At 52.5% G+C, this 18,954-nt stretch overlaps 1 protein-coding gene across 3 annotated transcripts in view; it reads left to right on the forward strand.

The window, feature by feature from the left end:
• The window catches only part of Rab44 (RAB44, member RAS oncogene family), a 34,560-nt gene extending 24,168 nt beyond the window's left edge, over nucleotides 1-10,392 (forward strand). For 2 of the 3 annotated variants that reach the window (XM_028767882.1, XM_028767883.1), the window contains 7 exons: nucleotides 1,074-1,157; nucleotides 1,398-1,647; nucleotides 5,969-6,050; nucleotides 6,881-6,995; nucleotides 7,589-7,690; nucleotides 8,987-9,063; nucleotides 9,718-10,392. In XM_028767882.1, coding sequence (XP_028623715.1) covers nucleotides 1,074-1,157; nucleotides 1,398-1,647; nucleotides 5,969-6,050; nucleotides 6,881-6,995; nucleotides 7,589-7,690; nucleotides 8,987-9,063; nucleotides 9,718-9,808 — 801 coding nt within the window. In that variant the 3' untranslated portion in view covers nucleotides 9,809-10,392. Of the gene's footprint in view, nucleotides 1-644; nucleotides 1,648-5,968; nucleotides 6,051-6,880; nucleotides 6,996-7,588; nucleotides 7,691-8,986; nucleotides 9,064-9,717 lie in introns of all 3 variants that reach the window. The other variant, XM_028767884.1, reaches the window with a different exon arrangement.
• Nucleotides 10,393-18,954: the final 8,562 nt, after the last annotated feature.

The following is an 18,954-nucleotide window of genomic DNA, read 5'->3' on the forward strand; positions in this document are numbered from 1 at the left end:
AACAGACCCAGACTCCAGATCTGGGTGACAGGAGCCTTTGGTCCCCACCTGAGCCAGCCAAACTGTCCATAGAAAAAGAGGTCATGATGGAGGACCTAGGGCTGGTCTTAGGATCCCAGGGAGCCACAGCTTTCCCTGACGGGGGCACAGCTTTCTCTGAGGGAGCCACAGATTTCCCTGAGGGGGCCACAGCTTTCCCTGAGGGGGCCACAGAGCCCTCCCTGAGCCTAAAGTCTGTGGACCAAGTAGGCACAGAGAGCCCAGTGCAGGATGAGACACATCTGGCTAGGCAGGAGAGTCATTCTATGGGTTTCCAAGAAGCCCATGGCCAAGTCCTTAGTCTGAATAGCCTGTCCACCCACTTCCCCCAGAGTCTAGAAGAACAGTTCAGGCCTGAGGAAGGAAACTTAGGAGAGACAGGCCAGCAGGACCCTGGGTCTTTAGAAGCCAATGAGGTTCGTGGCCTGGAAGCCAGGAACACAGATTCACCCCAGCAAGGTGATGTCCTGCCTAACACATCACAGGCTCCTGCTGAGAGAGAAGTCCCTGCTCCTGACCAAATGTCTCCTCTGAGGGGCTCTCCCAACTTAGGGGATGGGGCTGGGCTTGCAGTGGGAGAAGTTAGAGTTCTGTTTGCTTCTGAGGGTGAGCCTCCTCCTCAGGGACTCTCTTCTCCTCCTTGGTCCCCAACTGGGTCCAGAAAACAGACCCAGACTCCAGATCTGGGTGACAGGAGCCTTTGGTCCCCACCTGAGCCAGCCAAACTGTCCATAGAAAAAGAAGGCATGATGGAGGACCTAGGGCTGGGCTTAGGATCCCAGGGAGCCACAGCTTTCCCTGAGGGGGCCACAGCTTTCCCTGAGGGGGCCACAGCTTTCCCTGAGGGAGCCACAGCTTTCCCTGAGGGGGCCACAGAGCCCCCCCCAAGCCTGGAGTCTGTAGACCAAGTACTCACAGACAGACCAGTGCAGGATGAGACACATCTGGCTAGGCAGGAGAGTCATCCTACGGGCTTCCTAGAAGCTCATGGCCAAGTCCTTAGTCTGAATAGCCTGTCTACCTACCTCCCCCAGAGTCTAGAAGAACAGCTCAGGCCTGAGGAAGGAAACTTAGGAGAGAGAGGCCAGCAGGACCCTGGGTCTTCAGAAACCAATGAGGTTCGTGGCCTGGAAGCCAGGAACACAGAATCACCCCAACAAAGTGATGCCCTGCCTAACACATCACAGGCTCCTGCTGAGAGAGAAGTCCCTGCTCCTGGCCAAATGTCTCCTCGGAGGGGCTCTCCCGTCTTGGGGAATGGGGCTGGGCTTGCAATGGGAGCCCCAGAGACCACAAAAGCTCTCCTAACCCTGGCTGAGTCAGAAGCCCAGTCCAGGCCCGTGTCCATGCCTGTTCAGGTGGAGAGCAAGTCAGGCGCCCCTCAGTCCACAGAGCCAGTGGCAGAGAGCAGGCCGGAAGACCCAAGAACAGACTTACGGGAGGCTGAACAGAGCTCTTCCCCTGGGGACCGCACGGCTGCCAAGCCTCAAGCTGACCCGGACTACCTCTACCATGTCATCTTCTTGGGGGACTCCAATGTGGGCAAGACCTCATTCCTCCACCTGTTACATCATGATGCTTTTGCCACCGGGCTGACGGCCACTGTAGGTAAGGCCCCGTGGGGTGGTAGCAGTGAAGAGGCTGGGCCAAAGCCAGCAAGCCATCCCAGGAGAAGTGGCAGGCTCTGCCTTGGCCACAGGCCTTTATGAGGCATTATTTTATATGGGTATAATCTTAGCATTTCGCTAATCGTCTCTAATTACAGGCAATTTGCTTCCCCTGCATTGATCTAGTTAGCTTATAACGCACCACAGGAGCAAAGCACCGTGCAATTTAGGTCCTGGTGTTAGCAGAGTGTGAACAGGCCAGTCTCCACCCACCGGGTAGGCGGTTCCCTACAGAGACTAGCTGGACGAGCTCATGACATGCCCCAGGTCTGCTTGCATGCCCTGGCAGGAGATCACAAGTTGGGAATCTTATATCGAATATGTTCAGAGTGTGGCAAGTTAGGATCCTAGGGGCGTGGGTTCAAATCCGAGCACTACCACTTACTGGGACTAGGAACTCTGTCTGCTTTGGATTACAATCCCTGGAGTCAATTGGCTTATAAAACCAGAAGGTTTAACTCTGGCTGGCTCAGAGTTGGGAGGTTTTGGTTCACAGTCGGTCCTGTTGCCTTTGGGCCTGTGGCAAGGTAGTGTACTACGGTGGGAAACACATACTGGAGCCAAACCGTGCTGCGGGGAAGAGGGAACGAGGAACCTCAGAGGTAAAACACTGGCTTATAGAGCATAAAGTTCTGGGTACTGCATTACATCACTGTCATCCTAGCCCATAGGAGGTGGAGACGGAGGGTCACAAGTTCAAGGTCATCTTTGGCTACTTACCAAACTTGAGGTCAGCCTGGGCTACAGGAGACCCTATCAAGATGGGCTGGAGTTGAGGGTAGAGAAGAAAGAGGCGGAAGCCAGGGTCCCTCAGTGCACTTTGAGGGCATGTGCCTAATGACCAAAGACTTTAATGCCAGCCAAAGATTTTAATGGACTCATGTTTTGTTTTGGTTTTGTTTTGAGACAAGGTCTTTCTTGTAGTCCTAGAACTCACTATGTAGACCAGCTTGTTGGTCTTAAACTCATAGAGATCTGCCTGCCTTTGCCTTCTGAATACCCTACCCTCTCTTTTTTTTTATGTGTGTGGGTGTTCCTAATGCCCTCAGAGGCCAGAAGAGGGTGTTATAGACAGTTGTGGGTGTTGGGAGCTGAGCCTGCATCTTCTGGAGAAGCAACACCCAACTGCTGAAGCATCTCTCTGGCCCACAGGCCTCACCCCCTTATTCTTCTACCTCCCGATGGCACTGAGAGCCATTAAGTCCACGATTCCTTTGCAGGTGGACAGTCCAGGTCCAGCTCTCTCTAGTTCCCACATCTTCTGACAGCAGGGATGGGAGTAGACCCCGCTTCCTGCAGGGGTTGCGAGTTCACGCAAGTCACCTGGCATGAGTTGTACACTCAATCCATATTAGCCATCGTTTGTGTATTATAAGTAAATATTTGACCGTGATAGTTCGGCGACTCCCAGAAGCAGGTCAAAGGTGGTGTGGTGTGTGTCTCCATGCCAGCTCCAGGTTACAGGCTAATTAAGAGTGTCAAGCAGATGGCTTAATATTCCCCTGTTATAAGAGGCTCTAGGGTTTCTCTGCCCATGTGTGATGGTTTGTATGTGCTCAGCCCAGGGAGTGGCACTATTAGAAGGTGTGGCCTTGTTGGAGTGGGTGTGCCCTGTTGAAGTGGGTGTGTCACTGTGGGCGTGGGCTTTAAGACCCTCATCTTAGCTGCCTGGAAGCCAATCTTCCACTAGTAGCCTTCAGATGAAGATGTAGAACTCTCAGCTCCTCCTGCACCATGCCTGCCTGGATGCTGCCATGTTCCTGCCTTGATGATAATGGACTGAACCTCTGAACCTGTAAGCCAGCCCCGATTAAATGTTGTCCTTATGAGAGTTGCCTTGGTCATGGTGTCTCATACAACATGCCCACAGGCCAACCTATTCTAGACAGCTCCTCATGGAGACTACACTGCCATGTGATTGTATATATGTGAGTACACTGTCGCTCTCCTCAGACACACCAGAAGAGGGCATCAGATCCCATTACAGATGGTTGTGAGCCACCATGTGGTTGCTGGGAATTGAACTCAGGACCTCTGGAAGAGCAGTCAGTGCTCTTAACCTCTGAGCCATCTCTCCAGCCCTGCCATGTGATTTTAAATGCTGTCAAATCCATAATCAAAACTACTTATACACCTTCTTCTTATCGTGTGGCAGAAAGATCTGTCAGCCTCTGTGGGAACAGAGCAAGGGCTCGTTCTAAGTCTTCCACTCAGGTGGAGCTGAGATGCTTCCCTTTGCCACAGGAATGGCTTTCGGAAGGAGGCAGTATGAAGCCAAGTTTTATTCAGAGTTTAACATAGACTTCGCTCTAGTGCTTACAGGAAAGGGGTGAGACATACACAACAACTCCAGAGATCTGCCTGTCTTTGTTCCCACCACCCTGAGGCTGGGGCTATAGCATGTTTGTGTGTGTGCACTCATGTGTGTGTGAAGGGACATGACTTTGAGAAACATCCTCCATGGCTCTTCTGCCTTATTCATGGAGGCAGGGTCTTTCCATCAAATCCAGGGCTCAACAATATGGCTGGTCTCTCTAAACAGCTTTCTCTGGGCATCCCTCTGTCTCTTCCTTCAGAGGCTGCCACGCCCACTCAGCATTTATGTGGGTTTCTGGGTATCTGAACCCCTGTCTTCAGGCTTACATGCCAAGTGCTGAAGCCCTGAGCTATCTCTCCAGCCCCAGGATGTTCTGTGTGTGTCAGTTCCACACAATTCTATATCACAGACTCAGACAGAGCGAACCTGCACCTGTGGCCAGCCAGGTGTTCCCCCATCAAACCCATCCCCTCTCAAAATGTCAGAATTCTTGCCAAGTGCATTCAATGAGATTGGTTGGGGACACAGATACCAGGTGTTCTGACTTCTCCGTGTGTGATTCTCAATGTGGTCCCCACTGGTGGCAGAGAACTGAATCCTAGTGAGGTTTCTGGCCCTTGCTTGCTACCCACTCTACCTCAAAGGTTAGACCCCACCGAGGAAAGCCTGACCTGTATGGGCCAGGTTCTGCCCTTGATTGCTACGGATGTGTGTGAGCTGCCTCCCCCCCCCCCCAACCAGTAGACCAAACGCTGCATATCTGATGGTTTACATGGCTCAGCTGAACAGTTTTGGGGCACACCAGACTCTCTTGAGGGTAGATGAGGGGGTGGAAATTAAGTGGGGGTGGGACTAGCAGTTGCAGGAATGGCTGAGAGCTGTTAGTGGGTGGCCCAGTGAGTGTGCAGCTGAATGTGACAGTCTCAAGATCTTGGTAGTCCTGGGCTCCTCAGGAAGAGGCTGTAAAGAAAACCACTCTCTACTCAGGAGGCCCCTTGCTGCCGAGCAGGCCAGTCTCCTTGGAGGAGACTAGGGGCCTATATGAACCACCAGGGAATGGCAGCGTGTGCTTACAGGAGTCATTGTAGAAATCTGTCACATTGTGGCTGTCAGGAGCTGCCAGATTGCAGTGGGCCCTGCAGGAAAGGGGGTGCAGACAGGAATGGAGCACCCCCTCTTGTTCTTATTTTTCCCTCGTTTAAAGATTTATTATTTTTTGAGTGTCTCTGTGTTTGTCTGTACGTGGGTACGCACATCTGAGTGCAGGTGCCTGTGGAGACTAGAGAAGTTGTTCATAGCCTAGAGCTACAGGTTCTGGTGAGTCTTGTAATGTGGGTGCCAAGGCCCGAACTTCAGGTTCTGGGTAATAGCTGTAAGGACTCTTAACCACTGAGCCATCTCTCTGGTCTCTCCTTCCCCCTAGTCTTGCCCAAATCCAGAAGGCTTCTTTCATGGTTGGGGGTTGGTTGGAAGGGGAGGGGCACAGACTCTCTCTCTCTCTCTCTCTCTCTCTCTCTCTCTCTCTCTCTCTCTCTCTCTCTCTCCTTATTCCAGGATCTAAATGTGTCTGCAGCTCTGATTACAGGGAAGAGTGGGGCTTTGGGACTCCAGAGGCTGTGGAAGGGATGATGAATGTAGTTACCTCGGTTGAGCCCAGCAGAAACCCTGCAGAGCCTTTAGGCACAGGCCATTTCAGTGTGGGTCTTTAAAATTAATCACCTTGCTGATGAGAAAAGCTCAGTGGGGGAAGTTGATTGGTCCCAGAGCCGTAGAGGCCCAGAGCACACAGCATGACCCCATGGGTCCTTGATTGTGGGGTTCTTTGGAGAGCAGAGAGGGGCCCAGCCCTGTGGCTCCCATCCTTCTGTGGCTGAGGTTGGTTGTGGGCACACACTTGGGGTATCTGGAGCTAGTTGTCCTGGGCTGTCTCTTCTGTGTGTCCTAGGAGTGGATTTTCGTGTCAAAAACCTGCTGGTAGACAACAAAACCTTCGCCCTGCAGCTGTGGGACACAGCCGGACAAGAGAGGTATTCAGACTGTCCCTGCCAGTGGTCAGAGACCTCAGCTGGGCTCAGAGTGTGGGAGGAAAGGGTGACCCACAAGCTGGGTGACAGGGGACAAGGTTTGTTCCCACTGAAGCAATAAGACTCTGAGACCCAAGAGTCAAAGAGTCAGAAAGGAAGGGCTGTGAGCTCAGGTGCCCCAACTCTGAACAACTCTGGGGTAGGGGTGCACTGGGTGATTTTCCCCTGACCAACCTTCTAGCTGCAGGTTTTTTGTTTGTTTGTTTGTTTGTTTGTTTGTTTTTTGTTTTTTGTTTTTCGAGACAAGGTTTCTCTGTGTAAGCCTGGCTGTTCTGGAACTCACTCTGTAGACCAGGCTGGCCTCGAACTCAGAAATCCGCCTGCCTCTGCCTCCCAAGTGCCGGGATCAAAGGCGTGTGCCACCACTGCCCGGCCGGTGTTTTGTTTTTTGTTTTTGTTTTTTTTTGGTTTTTTTTTTTGTTTGTTTTGTTTTTGAGACAGGGTTTCTCTGTGGAGCCCTGGCTGTCCTGGAACTCACTCTATAGACCAGGCTGGCCTTGAACTCGACTGCAGGTCTTCTGTATAGCACAGTAATAGAAACATAAGGGCCACAAAGATTTGACTCTGAATTTCCATTTCTGGAAACTTGTTCTAGGGATAAACTCATCCGTGAAGCAGACTCAGCTGCTTAAGGCTTATTAAAGATGTCACAAAACATGGAAGACACCCTAAGTGGCCCTTAAATACATCAAAGTCTACCCCTAGGATAGGACGGATGGGGGCGGGGTCCTCATGCCCTGGATGTGGTGGCCTCATGCAGATCCTTCGGGCAGGTACCACAGCCTCACCCGGCAGCTGCTTCGCAAGGCGGAGGGGGTGGTCCTCATGTATGACATCACCTCCCAAGAGAGCTTCACCCACGTGCGTTACTGGCTGGACTGTCTGCAGGTGAGTCTGTTCGGGACTGCAGGCTGGCCCCAGGTTTTGGAACCAAGAGGAAGCTTGGAATCCACCCACACACATTCCTCATTCCTCTGGGGGTTACAAATGCCACAGTAGTCACAGGAATGACACCACCGGCTGAGGAACGTGTGGGCGGATGGACTAGGAGCCCTGAGGCACAGAGAAACCACAACCACACAGTACAGCTCCCAAAACAGACTGCTCACGTATCCCACTAGCAGCTTGGGATGTCTTCTAGGTGGGAATCCCATTACCGATGCTTACCTCCATCCCCCACGTACCTACCTAATCTTTGTATTCTGCAGGGACTTGTGCTGAATTCTGGATTCAGCAATTACGGGGCTAGAGAGACAGCTCAGCCATTGAGAGCCCTTGGTGCTCTTCCAGAGGGTGGTTGGAACAATCCAGAAAGGCTTCCAGGGGGAGGTGCCCATAAGGTTAGCCATGAAAGTAGGAGAAGGATTTTGTAAGCAGAAAGGAAAAAAGAAAGCGTCTAGGTGAGCAGACGGCGTCTAGAAACTTCTAGAAGCTTCTACCTTGGGGCTGGGATCCGCTGACAGCACATATCCTGTGTGCAGGATGCAGGTGTAGAGGGTGTGGCCATGGTCCTGCTGGGAAACAAGATGGACTGTGAGGAGGAGAGGCAGGTGCCCACTGAAGCTGGCAGAAGGCTCGCCCAGGTGAGTACTGGGACATCACAGAAACAAGGCTTCCTGCACATCCTGTGTCTGCCTGTGGGAAACGGGGCTTCCCGCAGCGCCCGTGCTTGCCTGTGGCAGAGGTCTGGCTGGCACGGACATGGTTGCGCCTGGCCATTCAGCCACTGCAGATCGACCCCAGGCTCAAACCCAGGCTGTGACCAGCAGGCGCCACCTTGAGCGCTGTGTGGAATTAGCAGATTCCCACGCATCCCCAGCCCATGTGAAAGACCTCTCCGAGTGAAAACAGTTTTAAAAGCGTCACTGAAATCCCCAATCAAGTCTTCATTGTATCTCTGGTCTCTAATTAACATACTCCCTTCTTGTTTATTCTATTTTAAGACTCAAATGTTTTTCCTTGGGAAGGCAACATCAAAAGCTTTGTTGCCAGACAGGGATACTATTATTTATAAGTGAGATTTAACCACATTCTAGAGAAGCCAGGGAGTAATAATATATATAATTTTTTTTGAGTCACTCCTGGTCCCGCCCCTGACACACTCCTTAGAATTCTAGCTAAGCTTCCTTGTTGATTCATTACTCACGATTGTCACTTGCCATTGTGACCCCAGGATGGCAGATTATCCCCTCTGGAACAGTAGTCTGTCCCTTTGAGAGTTCCTCTTCTGAGAATTAATCTTACCAGAGGACTGAGGATTAAGGGTTCCTAGAAAATGCACGGTGGACTCCCCGCCCCCAGGATGTCCAGTCTGGTGATGGCAGGAGGCTATTTATTCCTCACAGTATTATTTATAAGGGGCGTTGGCAGAGCTCTGAAGTTACACCTTGGATGTTTGTGTGATGGGCCAAGCATTTACCACAAAGGATCTCTGTGCTGGGGGGCGGGTGTCTCGTGGGTTTCAGAGAGCGAACTCTGAGTGTCTCTATGTGGTTCCCACTGGAGCAGACAGATGAGGGATTTTCACCGGAAGTGGTCATGGTGTGACAGTCGGTCAGAACTGGGAACCTAGATTCTCCCTTAGTGGCCCCTTAACCTCCCCAGCTTCAAGTCAGCAAAATCCCGTGACTGTGGGAAGGGAGGGAAATGAGGACCAGGAGTATTTTAGAGAAACATACAAACAAACCCTGCATATAAAGAGAATTCTTGTATGTTTCTCCGAATTGAGCAGTCTGTCTGTCTTCTGCTCCAAGTCTGGGGGACATCTCTAGCTGTGTCCTGCACGATGCTGGGCAGAGATCCAGCTAGGGAACGAGGGTGGCTAGTGAGGTCTGGTAGGGCTGGACCTGGCCTCTCTCGGGCACACTGTGTGTCTGCAGGAGCTGGGAGTCTCCTTCAGTGAGTGCAGTGCAGCCCTGGGTCACAACATCCTGGAGCCCATGATGAACCTGGCTCGGTGAGTGCTTCCCTCTACCCAGAGTCCTCAGGGGCAGCCCCGCCCCTCTCCATGAAGTGGCGAGGAAGACCCTGGTTACAGAGCCCATGCTGTTTTTTCCAGCTGTAACACACCTTATAGTCTCTTGACTATAAGGTTCCTGCCCCAGCCTTCTAGCGACTTTCATGACTTTGTGTGAACGCCACCGAATGGCCTGATGCCCTTCTCTATACAGGGCCTTGCACTCACTGGGTGCTCAGTGACTGGCTGAGGTGGGTGCCAGGGAGGGTATCAGAGTCTACTAGCACGCATGTGGTTAGACATTTGGCGCCTACTTTTCCCAGCTCCAGGTTTGCTCTCGACCTTGAGTTTGGGCTTCCAAGGGAACAGAATGTCCATTGGTGACCTAGGTCGCAGCCCAGGCTCAAGCCCTGGAAGATGATTTTGTGTGTGTGCGTGCGCATGCCCACGTGTGCGCACATGTTGCTTGGCACCAAGGGGGCCAGAAGAAGAGACCGAAGGACATAGTATCCCAGTCCCGTTTTTTTTTTTTTTCCTACTGCCATGAGTATAGAGGTTGGAGGGGTGGGGGAGAGCCTCCCATTCCCCAACACCCACCACCTCCAGCCCTCCATACTGAGGAGGGAGGAATAACTCGGGGACATTGTCATACAGGTCACTTAAGATGCAGGAAGACCGCCTGAAGGCCTCGCTGGTGGAAGTGACCCACCCGCAGCCACCCAAGAAAGCTAGCTGCTGCCGCTGATCACAAGCCTGGTCCCATCCCCGATTGCTTCTTCCCATAGTTCCTCATCGTGCTTCCTAGACACAGCTGGGATAGAGAAGCCCTGCAGGGGACAATGTCACCTCTGCTCCACTGAGCAAACACTCCAGGGGTGGATGACAGGACAAATCTAGAAACTCCACATAAGCAAAGTGTCCCTGAGACATTCATTTACCCCAGGTGGCGAGGTGGTAGGGCATTCTAGCTCAGTTTCTGCGATGATAAAGACTGGCCAATAGCAGCTTAGAGGAGGGAAAGGGTTATACTTCGAGGTCGCTGTCCATCACTGTCAAAGCAGGGCCTGATACAGGAACCATGGAGGATCGCAGCTTACTAGCTCACACACTGCCTGATGCTTAGCCAGCTTTTATAGAGATCCCAGGTCCACTTGCCTAGGGATGACACCACCCACAGTGGACTGAGCCCTCCTGAATCAATCATCAAGTAAGGCAGTGCCCCATGGACATGCCCACCCCAGGCCAGTCTGGCAAGGGCAATTCTCTATTTAAGAATTTCCTGATGACTCTAGATTGTGTTACTATAATAAAAGCTAACTGGATGCAAGACACATGTGTGTGTATGGGGGGCAGGTACTGTTTTCCTTTTGAGTATTTTTGGATTTTCCTCGGTGCCTGGGGATGCCTTGTATGACTAAGGGATCAGATGTGGAGAAGGAAATATACCTTGCAGGGAGGGGGTCTGTGTGGTGTCTGAATTCACACATCCAGTTAGATCCCACCACACCCTGTGCCTGCCGGAGGTTTACCCTCTCAGATTCGGATTTCCTCCTTGTTGAATCTAATCCTGAGAGTAGTGTCTGATGCAGTGGAAATTCACGTGGTCGGTGACGGCAGGTAGCATAGGATGGAGTCCACATGGTGTAGCAGTGGCGGCGGTGGCAGGCCACGGGGTGTCGATCCTGCATGGTCACAGCTGCCAGAGGCTGCACTGTGGGTCGCGATTTCCAAAGTCTTCAAGTCTCAGCCCAACGCACCAATGTTAGACGTCCCCCGCAAGGCAGTTCTAGGCTAGTGAGCCTGGATATCCTTTGTGTAGCCGGTCTGATGCAAATCTGCAGATTTCTATATCTGAGTCTTGGCACCAATGATGTGTTTATAAAAAGGTAAAGAGATAAAGAGTATGTTCTGTGGGTGTGTGGAGAGGTGTGGGGGAAGGGGATGTCTCAGCGGGCCCATGCATCTCTTCCCCCTGAGGAACCGGTCACACACCGGTATAGTATAGAATAGAGTTCATTCAGGGCATGATGGGGAGGGGAGGCAGGAGGGTAGTAGAGGCAGAGAGAGGCGGGGGTGGGGGGAGAGAGAGAGAGAGAGAGAGAGAGAGAGGAGAAGAGAAGTAGAGGGAGTAGAGGCAAGAGATCAAGAGAGAGAGAGGAGGCGGGAAGAGGCCCTTTTATAGTGGGCCAGGCCTACCTGGCTGTTGCCAGGTAACTGTGGGATGGAGTTTAGACAGAATGCTAACAGTGTCATTCTGACGGTCCTTGATATGCCCTTTGGGGCCTCCATAGAGGGTTGCACCAGGACCCTGCTCCTTGCCCGAAGCTTGGGAGCCTCAGAAGCCACTGGGTGCCTTTGATTGGTGGGTCCTGGACGGCAGCTTGGAAACCTGGAGGGAAGTTTGGGGGGTCTAGGAGGTTGGGGATGGCGTCTGAGTCAGGGGGAAACCTAGCTCAACGGTCATCCCGGCACAGAATACAGTACCCACAGGAACGGGGGATGGGATCAAAGCATTGCGGTTTCTGGAGACGGATAGTTAATGCTATCTCTGGGGTCCAGCTTGGCAGGCCTGGACACCTCCATTCTGTGGTGTCCAGGAGGCTGAATTGGGGGTATCCTCAGTGTTCTGTGCAGAAAGCCAAGAGGAAGGTGTGTGTTGGTTGGTGGGAGTCGAGGAGGAGGCAGGGGCATCGTTTCATTCCTGTTAGCCACAGTCTTCATGCTGTAAGCCAGCACCTTCTTTTCACTGTTTAGGGAGATCTCAAGGGCAGAGAGCTGGCACACAGGACAGACTGCGATACCCAGTCAGGTTCAGAAGGTTCCGGCATCTGATGCCACCAAAGACAGAGTTAGATGTCCTTAAATACCCATTCTACTTCAGCCTCAATGCAATGACCCCAGTCACTAGGCTTGTTGTCTGCCTAGACTCTTCACTGGCTCTCCCTCACCTCCTTTCTGAGCCTTCCCTCTCCCCGGGCAGTTCCAGGGAAAGGCACTCACAAGGGGAAAGGCGGGTCCTGCCATGCTAATGCTATCTCTGGGGTCCAGCCTGGCAGGCCTGGACACCTCCATTCTGTGGTCCAGGAAGCTAATGAGACTCCTGGTAACCAGCCAAGGAGTCAGACACTTTCATCTAGGGGATGAAGGACAGCAGGCTCCAGGCAGCTTCCCTTGAGGTGAGGTGTGGTGTGGAGAAGAGGCATCTCTCAAACTTAACTTGAATCACTGTGACTGGGTCCACCATGTGCACAAGGCCCAGCTGTGTTGGGGAGTAAGTCCTTCTGGAGAGCCAAGGGGCTCGCAAGTCAGTAAGCAGAGGCCTGGAACACTGGGTGGACAAAGGACAGCAGCAGGACTCCTCAAGGTAGACAGTAGAGGGAACCGACAGGCAAGTGTTCATTTCCCAGAGTATGCCAGCCAAGGGGAAACCCGCTGTAGATTGATTTGAGGCTGATTAAGAAAAAGGCTGGACCTTTAATCCCAGCACTTGGGAGGCAGAGGCAGGCAGATTTCTGAGTTCGAGGCCAGCCTGGTCTACAGATTGAGTTCCAGGACAGCCAGGGCTATACAGAGAAACCCTGTCTCGAAAAACCAAAAAAAAAAAAGAAAAAGGCTGGGGAGACTGGGCTGCTGGGGCTTGGAGCGGATGTGAATTGGGAAGGCCGGGTAGGGAACAGAATGGAAGCTTGGCTGGGGCGTTAGAGAAAGGGCCTTGCAAACTGAAGGTGGCCAGGGACCTGTGTGACGGGTGACATGCTGAGAACTGACCTTACGTAACCACACAGACCTTGTGTCACCGTGGCCCTAGGAGATGAGCTGGGTGGATTTTATTATTTCCTTTGTTGACTGGGTCTCATGTAGTCCAGGCTAGCCATGAACTTTCTATGTAGCCGAGGATAACCCTCAACTTCCAATCCTCCCCGCTCCACTTCATGAGGGCTTACATCACCTGGTTTATGTGTCTCCGGTAACCAAGACTCGATACAGCCTTAGGCGAGCACCCCAGCATCCGAGTTACATTTCCAGCTCCTCATTCTTGTTGTTGTTGACACAGGTCCTGTTATGTAGCCCAGGCTAGCACAAACCCCACGATCCTCCTGACTCTGCTTCCCAAATGCTGCCAGGAAAGGCCAGAGCTATTTGATTTTCTCTGTGGTTCTGGGGATTGATCCAAGGGCTCCAGACATGCTCTAACATGGAGCCACACCCGTAGCCACCCTCTTTTTACTGAAGAAACTTTAAAACTTTACGTCTATTATTCATATGTATGTATGTGTGTTTTAGGGGGTGTGGTTGTAGAAGTCCGAGGAGAACTTTCTGGAGTCGTCTCTCCTCCCACCATGTCCGTCTCCAGGGTTCAAACTCAGGTCTTCAGACTTGGCTGCAAGCATCTTTACAGACTGAGCCGGTTCACTACTTCTCCTTGTTACCTTTTATTTTAGGACCGGGGCTCCCCAAGTTGCTCATACTGCCTTAGTCAGCAGCCCAGGCTTGAACTTGTGATCCCCTTGCCCCAGCCTCCTGAGTACCTGTAAGCCTGTACCACAGAGCCTCAGACTAATATCTCTTTTTCTTTCCCTTTCTTTTGTGCATGTGTGTGGTGCATGTGTGTGGTGCATGCGAGTGTGAGGATATTTGTGACCATGTCCAGGCACGGAATGGCCACAGCCAGCCATTGGGTATCTTCCTCTGGCACTCTTTGGCTTTCTGCCCTGAATCGGGAGTCGGTGACCAAACCAGAAGCTTGTCACCTCAACTATGCTGGCTGGCCATTGGCTCTTGGGATCTGCCTGTGTCTACCCTCCAGTACTGGGGTGTGGGTGCAGACAGCCATGGTCTGCTTTTTACTGGGTGCTGGGGATTCCAATTCAGGTCCTGGTGTTTGCTCAGCAAGGACTCTTACCCCAGGATGCTATTTCTTTAGCTTCCCCCCCTTCTCTCCCATCCCCATCCCATGTCTGGTTAATGCACCAAAGGGCTTTGTATGTGCATACACAGCAAGGGCTCCCGACAGAGCCACACCCACAGCCCTGAAGCAGGGGCTTGATCTAGGTAGGCTTTGGTATCCACAGGTGACTCAGGATTTCTCAGAGGAAGATGTGTATTCTCAGAGCAGGCACACACAGCAGGCGCCTGGTCAGGAAAGTGACTATTCCCTGCCCCCCTGGAAGCTGTGGGATCAGGACACCACTTTATAGCTGCCTCTCAGCCCTCTCACACCATACGGGGTTGTGAGGCCTTAGATACTGTCTTTTTTGTTTGTTTGTTTGTTTGTTTGTTTGTTTGTTTTTTTCTAGACAGGGTTTCTCTGTATAGCCCTAGCTGTCCTAGAACTCACTCTGTAGACCAGGCTGGCCTCGAACTCAGAAATCTGCCTGCCAAGTGCTGGGATTAAAGGCATGCACCACCACTGCCTGGCCTCAGATACTGTCTTAAATACTGGGACCAAAAGCAATTTTGAAAGGAAAGGGTTTGTTTTATCTTATATTTCCATCACAGAAGAAATTGGTGCAGAAACTCAAGCAGGGCAGGAACCTGAAGGCAGGGACTGAAGCAGAGGTCGTGGAGGGGTGATGCTTACTGGCTTGCTCCCGGTGGCTTGCCTTCTTATAGCATCTAGGACCATTGGCCCAGGGGTGGTACCACCTGTGGGACTGCATAAGGGTATCCTGGGTCAAGGTTGAGCAGGTGCCTAGAACCCCAAGACTCTGCAGACTCTGCGTGGGATTCTGCGTGAGAACTGGCAGGAGTTCGGCGTCCCCCAGAATCCAGGATCCTGAAAAGCAGTCACGGTCTCCATAGAATTACATTGTTCAGTCACATAGGCCAGGCTATAGGCCTCAGGATTTACATACTAATGAAGGCCAGAGGGCAGAGCAAATTAAGCATGCCTCCCCCAGATCCTCCCTCAATCCTCCCCCTTTCTCCCTCCCTATATAGCTCAGGACTGCCCTGAGTTTTCGGGTGTACACCTAGATCCATCCACCATCTGCCATGACAATAAACCTTTTTGGAACCAAGGACTTCCTTGTGTTATTGGGGCCTGCTGCCGCCAAAGCCTCTAGGCCGCTGGAACTATAGGGTTCCTCCCGAATGTGGGACCTGACACAGCGTGGAAGCCCCTCTGGGGCCCCACCGCTGTGGCGGCCTCTAAATTTTCCCCACAACCACCCACAGTGGGCTGGGCCTTCCCACACCAATCATCAATCAAGAAAATGCCCCAGAGCCTTACCAAAAGCCCATCTGGTGAGGCATTTTCTCAATTGAGATTTCCTCTTGCAAAATGACTCTAGCTTGGGTCAAGATGACATAAAGCAAGCCAGGACAGACACCAAACAAACTCTCAGGGTCAGGATCTCTGGGGGAGAGGTTTGGGGACCCTGAAAGCCTAGCAGTAAGCTGGCAGGGGGAACCTGGCTCCTCTGGCCCCTGTGTAGGAGGAGGGACTCTGACTAGAACTGACAGGAGATGTGGAACAGCCTGGCTTGGCTTTCTTCTGCTGACACCCCCACCTCCCAAGTACATGGAGCATAGGAAACACAGGGCAGGGGGTTTCCTTCCCTAACGTGCCTGGTGTGGTGTGTGGCAGACAGGTATCAGCCCCAGGCTGTTTTTGGCATCAGAGTCCAGCCCGTCCTTGGCTTGTGTACTCAGAAGGCTTGAGGAAGGGACATATTCTAGCTTTGAGTCACTACCCTGCCAGAGAGCTGTCCTGGCCCAGCCCAGGGACAGTTGCTCTTGGTCCCATTCTAGTTCCTCTGTCCTTACAGTTGAAGATTCTGAGGCTAAGGAAAGGTGTGAAACCTTTTCAAGTTCCCCAGTTCCTGAGTGGCAGAGGCAGGATCGGAACCCAGACTCTGCTTGCGGACAGACCATCCTGTCCGACTGCCACGAACTGACAGACAGCAGCATGATACAGGATCTGTTGTAGGGAGACTCACAACACAGCAGGTGTTCTGAGACAGTTCAGTAGCCCCACTAGGCAGATAGGTCTCAGACGAAGGCGGGGGTGGGGTGGGGTGGGGAGTTCGTGTAATCAGGCTGTCTCTGGTTCCTGGGTGGCAGAAAGGGTAGGAATTCTGGGTAGGAATGGGAAGGATGTGAGAGACGACGACAAACCCTTAGACTCTTCAGGTGGATATGTCTCTCTCTCCCTGTAGCAGCGGGGATCCTGGAGTCAACTCGTGTGGCTAGAAGGAGAGGAAAGCTGTAGGTACCCGCCTTTACTCTCAGCCCTCAGGAGGCAGAGGCAGGCAGATTTCTGAGTTTGAGGCCAGCCTGGTCTACAGAGTGAGTTCCAGGACAGCCAGGGCTATACAGAGAAACCCTGTCCTAAAACACACACACACACACACACACACACACACACACACACACACACAGAGAGAGAGAGAGAGAGAGAGAGAGAGAACGAGAGGAGAACAGAATAGATGCAGGGACCCACAGTCTAACATTAGGCAGAGCTCCAGGATTCCTGCTGAAGCAGGGGTGGGGCTGGGGGATAAGGTGGGGGAGTGGGGGGAGGAGGGATTGTAGGAGCCAGAGGGGTCAAGGACCTCCCACAAGAAAACCCAGTGAATCAACCAACCTGGACTCACAGAAGCTCACTGAGACCGAACCAACAACCAAGAAGCCTACATAGGATTAACCTTTGCATGTATGTTGTGTGTAGCTTGGTGTTTTTGTGGACTCCAACCAGAGGGAGCAGGGGTTGTCTCTGATGTTTTTCCTGCCTTGGGGACTCTCGTCCTCTTACAGGGTTGTCTTGTGTAGCCTTAATATGAAGGTGTGTGTGTGCCTACTCTTATTGCAACTTGATATGCTATGTTTGGTTGAGATCCCTGGGTGGCCTGCCCTTTTCTGAAGAGAAACAAGAGAAGTAGATGGGGAGGAGGGGTGAGAGGGGAGGGGGTGGGAGAAGGGGGAGGGAAAACTGCAGTCGGGATGATATCATATATCAGAGAATAAATTAATAATTTTTTTTTAAAGAAGAGAGTCTGCAGGTGGGCATAACCGGAGAGGGTCTGCTCTGGGATTTAGAGTTCCCATTTAGGAAGCTCCCATTTAAGGTCACAGGGCGGCTCTAGTCAGAATGCCTGACAGCATCTGTGAGCCCACAGGTGGGGTGTGGCCCTATTAGATCCTAGCAAACCTAAGTCATTACCCTGAAGTTCTGGGCAATCCCCTTCATAATTTCCGTGTGGACTTTTACAGACAATAGAACCAGAAAAACAAAACAAAACAAAACAAAACAAAACAACAACAACAACAAAAACCTTTGAGTTTTCTTTCCTTAAACAGAAATACCATTATTTACAGGATTCACCCCGTATGGAGTTGAACGCTACTCTCTACACAGGGCTGCCAGCCACCCAGGAGAGTTGGCTCTGCCTGGCCTTCACGGGATCCTGTAGCCTCATCCTGCTCGTGGGGCTGCTGGCCAATGGGCTCCTACTGATGGTGGTGGCCCGTGGGCTTCGAGCGTCTCACCCGCTCTTGGCGCTGACCACTAGCCTTATGGTGACCGTGATACTCTCCGACCTGCTTTTCGTATTCTTCCTGGTACCTGCCCTGTTGCTGAGCTTCTTACGTCGGGACTGGTGGCTGGGCCCTGCTGTTTGTACCGCCAGCCAGGCTACCAACACGGCCACCATGTTCTGTACGTTCTACAGCATGGTAGCCTCCGCAGTTGTGCGTCATGTGGCCATGATCTGGCCCCGTGTGGCTCTCCCAGACAGCCCACGTGCCCGCCTGCTACTCTGTGGGGCTATGTGGGTACTGGGCTTGGCCACCTCGATGCCCAACTGGCTATTCCAGCAGGTGACAGTATTACAGCAGGCAGTGGGTGTCCCTGAGACCCTGGCCTGCCTTCTGTTGCTCAGCCCACCTCAAACAACCTGCTATTTTACCCTGCTGGGAGCCCTGGCTTTTCTGCCCTGCTTGCTGGGCCTGGGTTGTTCTTTTGGCCACGTGGTCTGGCGCCTGTGCACACGGCCCTTGGGTCCGTCATGGGAGGGTGTGCAGGAGCATAGGGCAAACACACAACTCAGTCTCGTCATGCTGGTGGTCTTCGTGCTGATGTGGGGACCCTGCTCTGCACTGGGCTATGTGTCTGCTGTGGGCCACCTACCAGCCACGCCGCTGGCTTTTGTAGCCTCCAGTCTGTGTACCCTGCTAGCCTATTCCAACTGTGCTGTCAGCCCTGTCCTCTGCTTCTGCCTCTGCGGCCCTTACTGGACGGGACTCAGGGCTATTTTTCATAGGCCCAGAACAGCCATACTTCCTGAGGTAGTGGGAGGTATCTGGCCATGACAGGGACCCTATGCCCTGAGGGGGTGGTTGGTGGCAGCGGTCTGACAGTCTACAGCCTGCCTCTCTACTTTTTCATGGGGCCAGAGAGACTGCCTTCCGGCACCAGGGAACAGCACCCAGTGGAGTGGCGTGGTGACAGCTCACAATCCATGAAGGAACTGTGAGGCTCAGACAACTGTGGGTTCCCAACCTTATAGTTTTGTGGTCTTGGGTCCCCTCACCTCCCCGTGCTTCATCTGAAAAATGGGATGAGGCGCCCATATCTGCACAGGGTGATTCTCCCATGGAACATGCGTGAGGAGGGGCGGGGATTCAGTGAGCATGTGAGTGACAGGTGTTACCATGACGACGGCGCCATCTTATGTTTACCAATCTAGGCATTTGAAATGAATAGACAAAATGGGGTAGACAGAGGACTACTCTTGGGTCCTTAGAGTCCTGGAGAACCCTTCATCTGCCTGGCCCGTCCCCTGTCTACCTCCTTCAGCTCTGTCCCACACACCCTCAGTTCCAGACAGGAACAAAAATAAAGTCCACCTTGGAGCCGGGAGTCTGGGCTTGTGAATTACTGAACCCCGC

This window comes from Grammomys surdaster, unplaced genomic scaffold (genome assembly GCF_004785775.1).
Source record: "Grammomys surdaster isolate TR1022 unplaced genomic scaffold, NIH_TR_1.0 183, whole genome shotgun sequence".
Taxonomy (NCBI): domain Eukaryota; kingdom Metazoa; phylum Chordata; class Mammalia; order Rodentia; family Muridae; genus Grammomys; species Grammomys surdaster.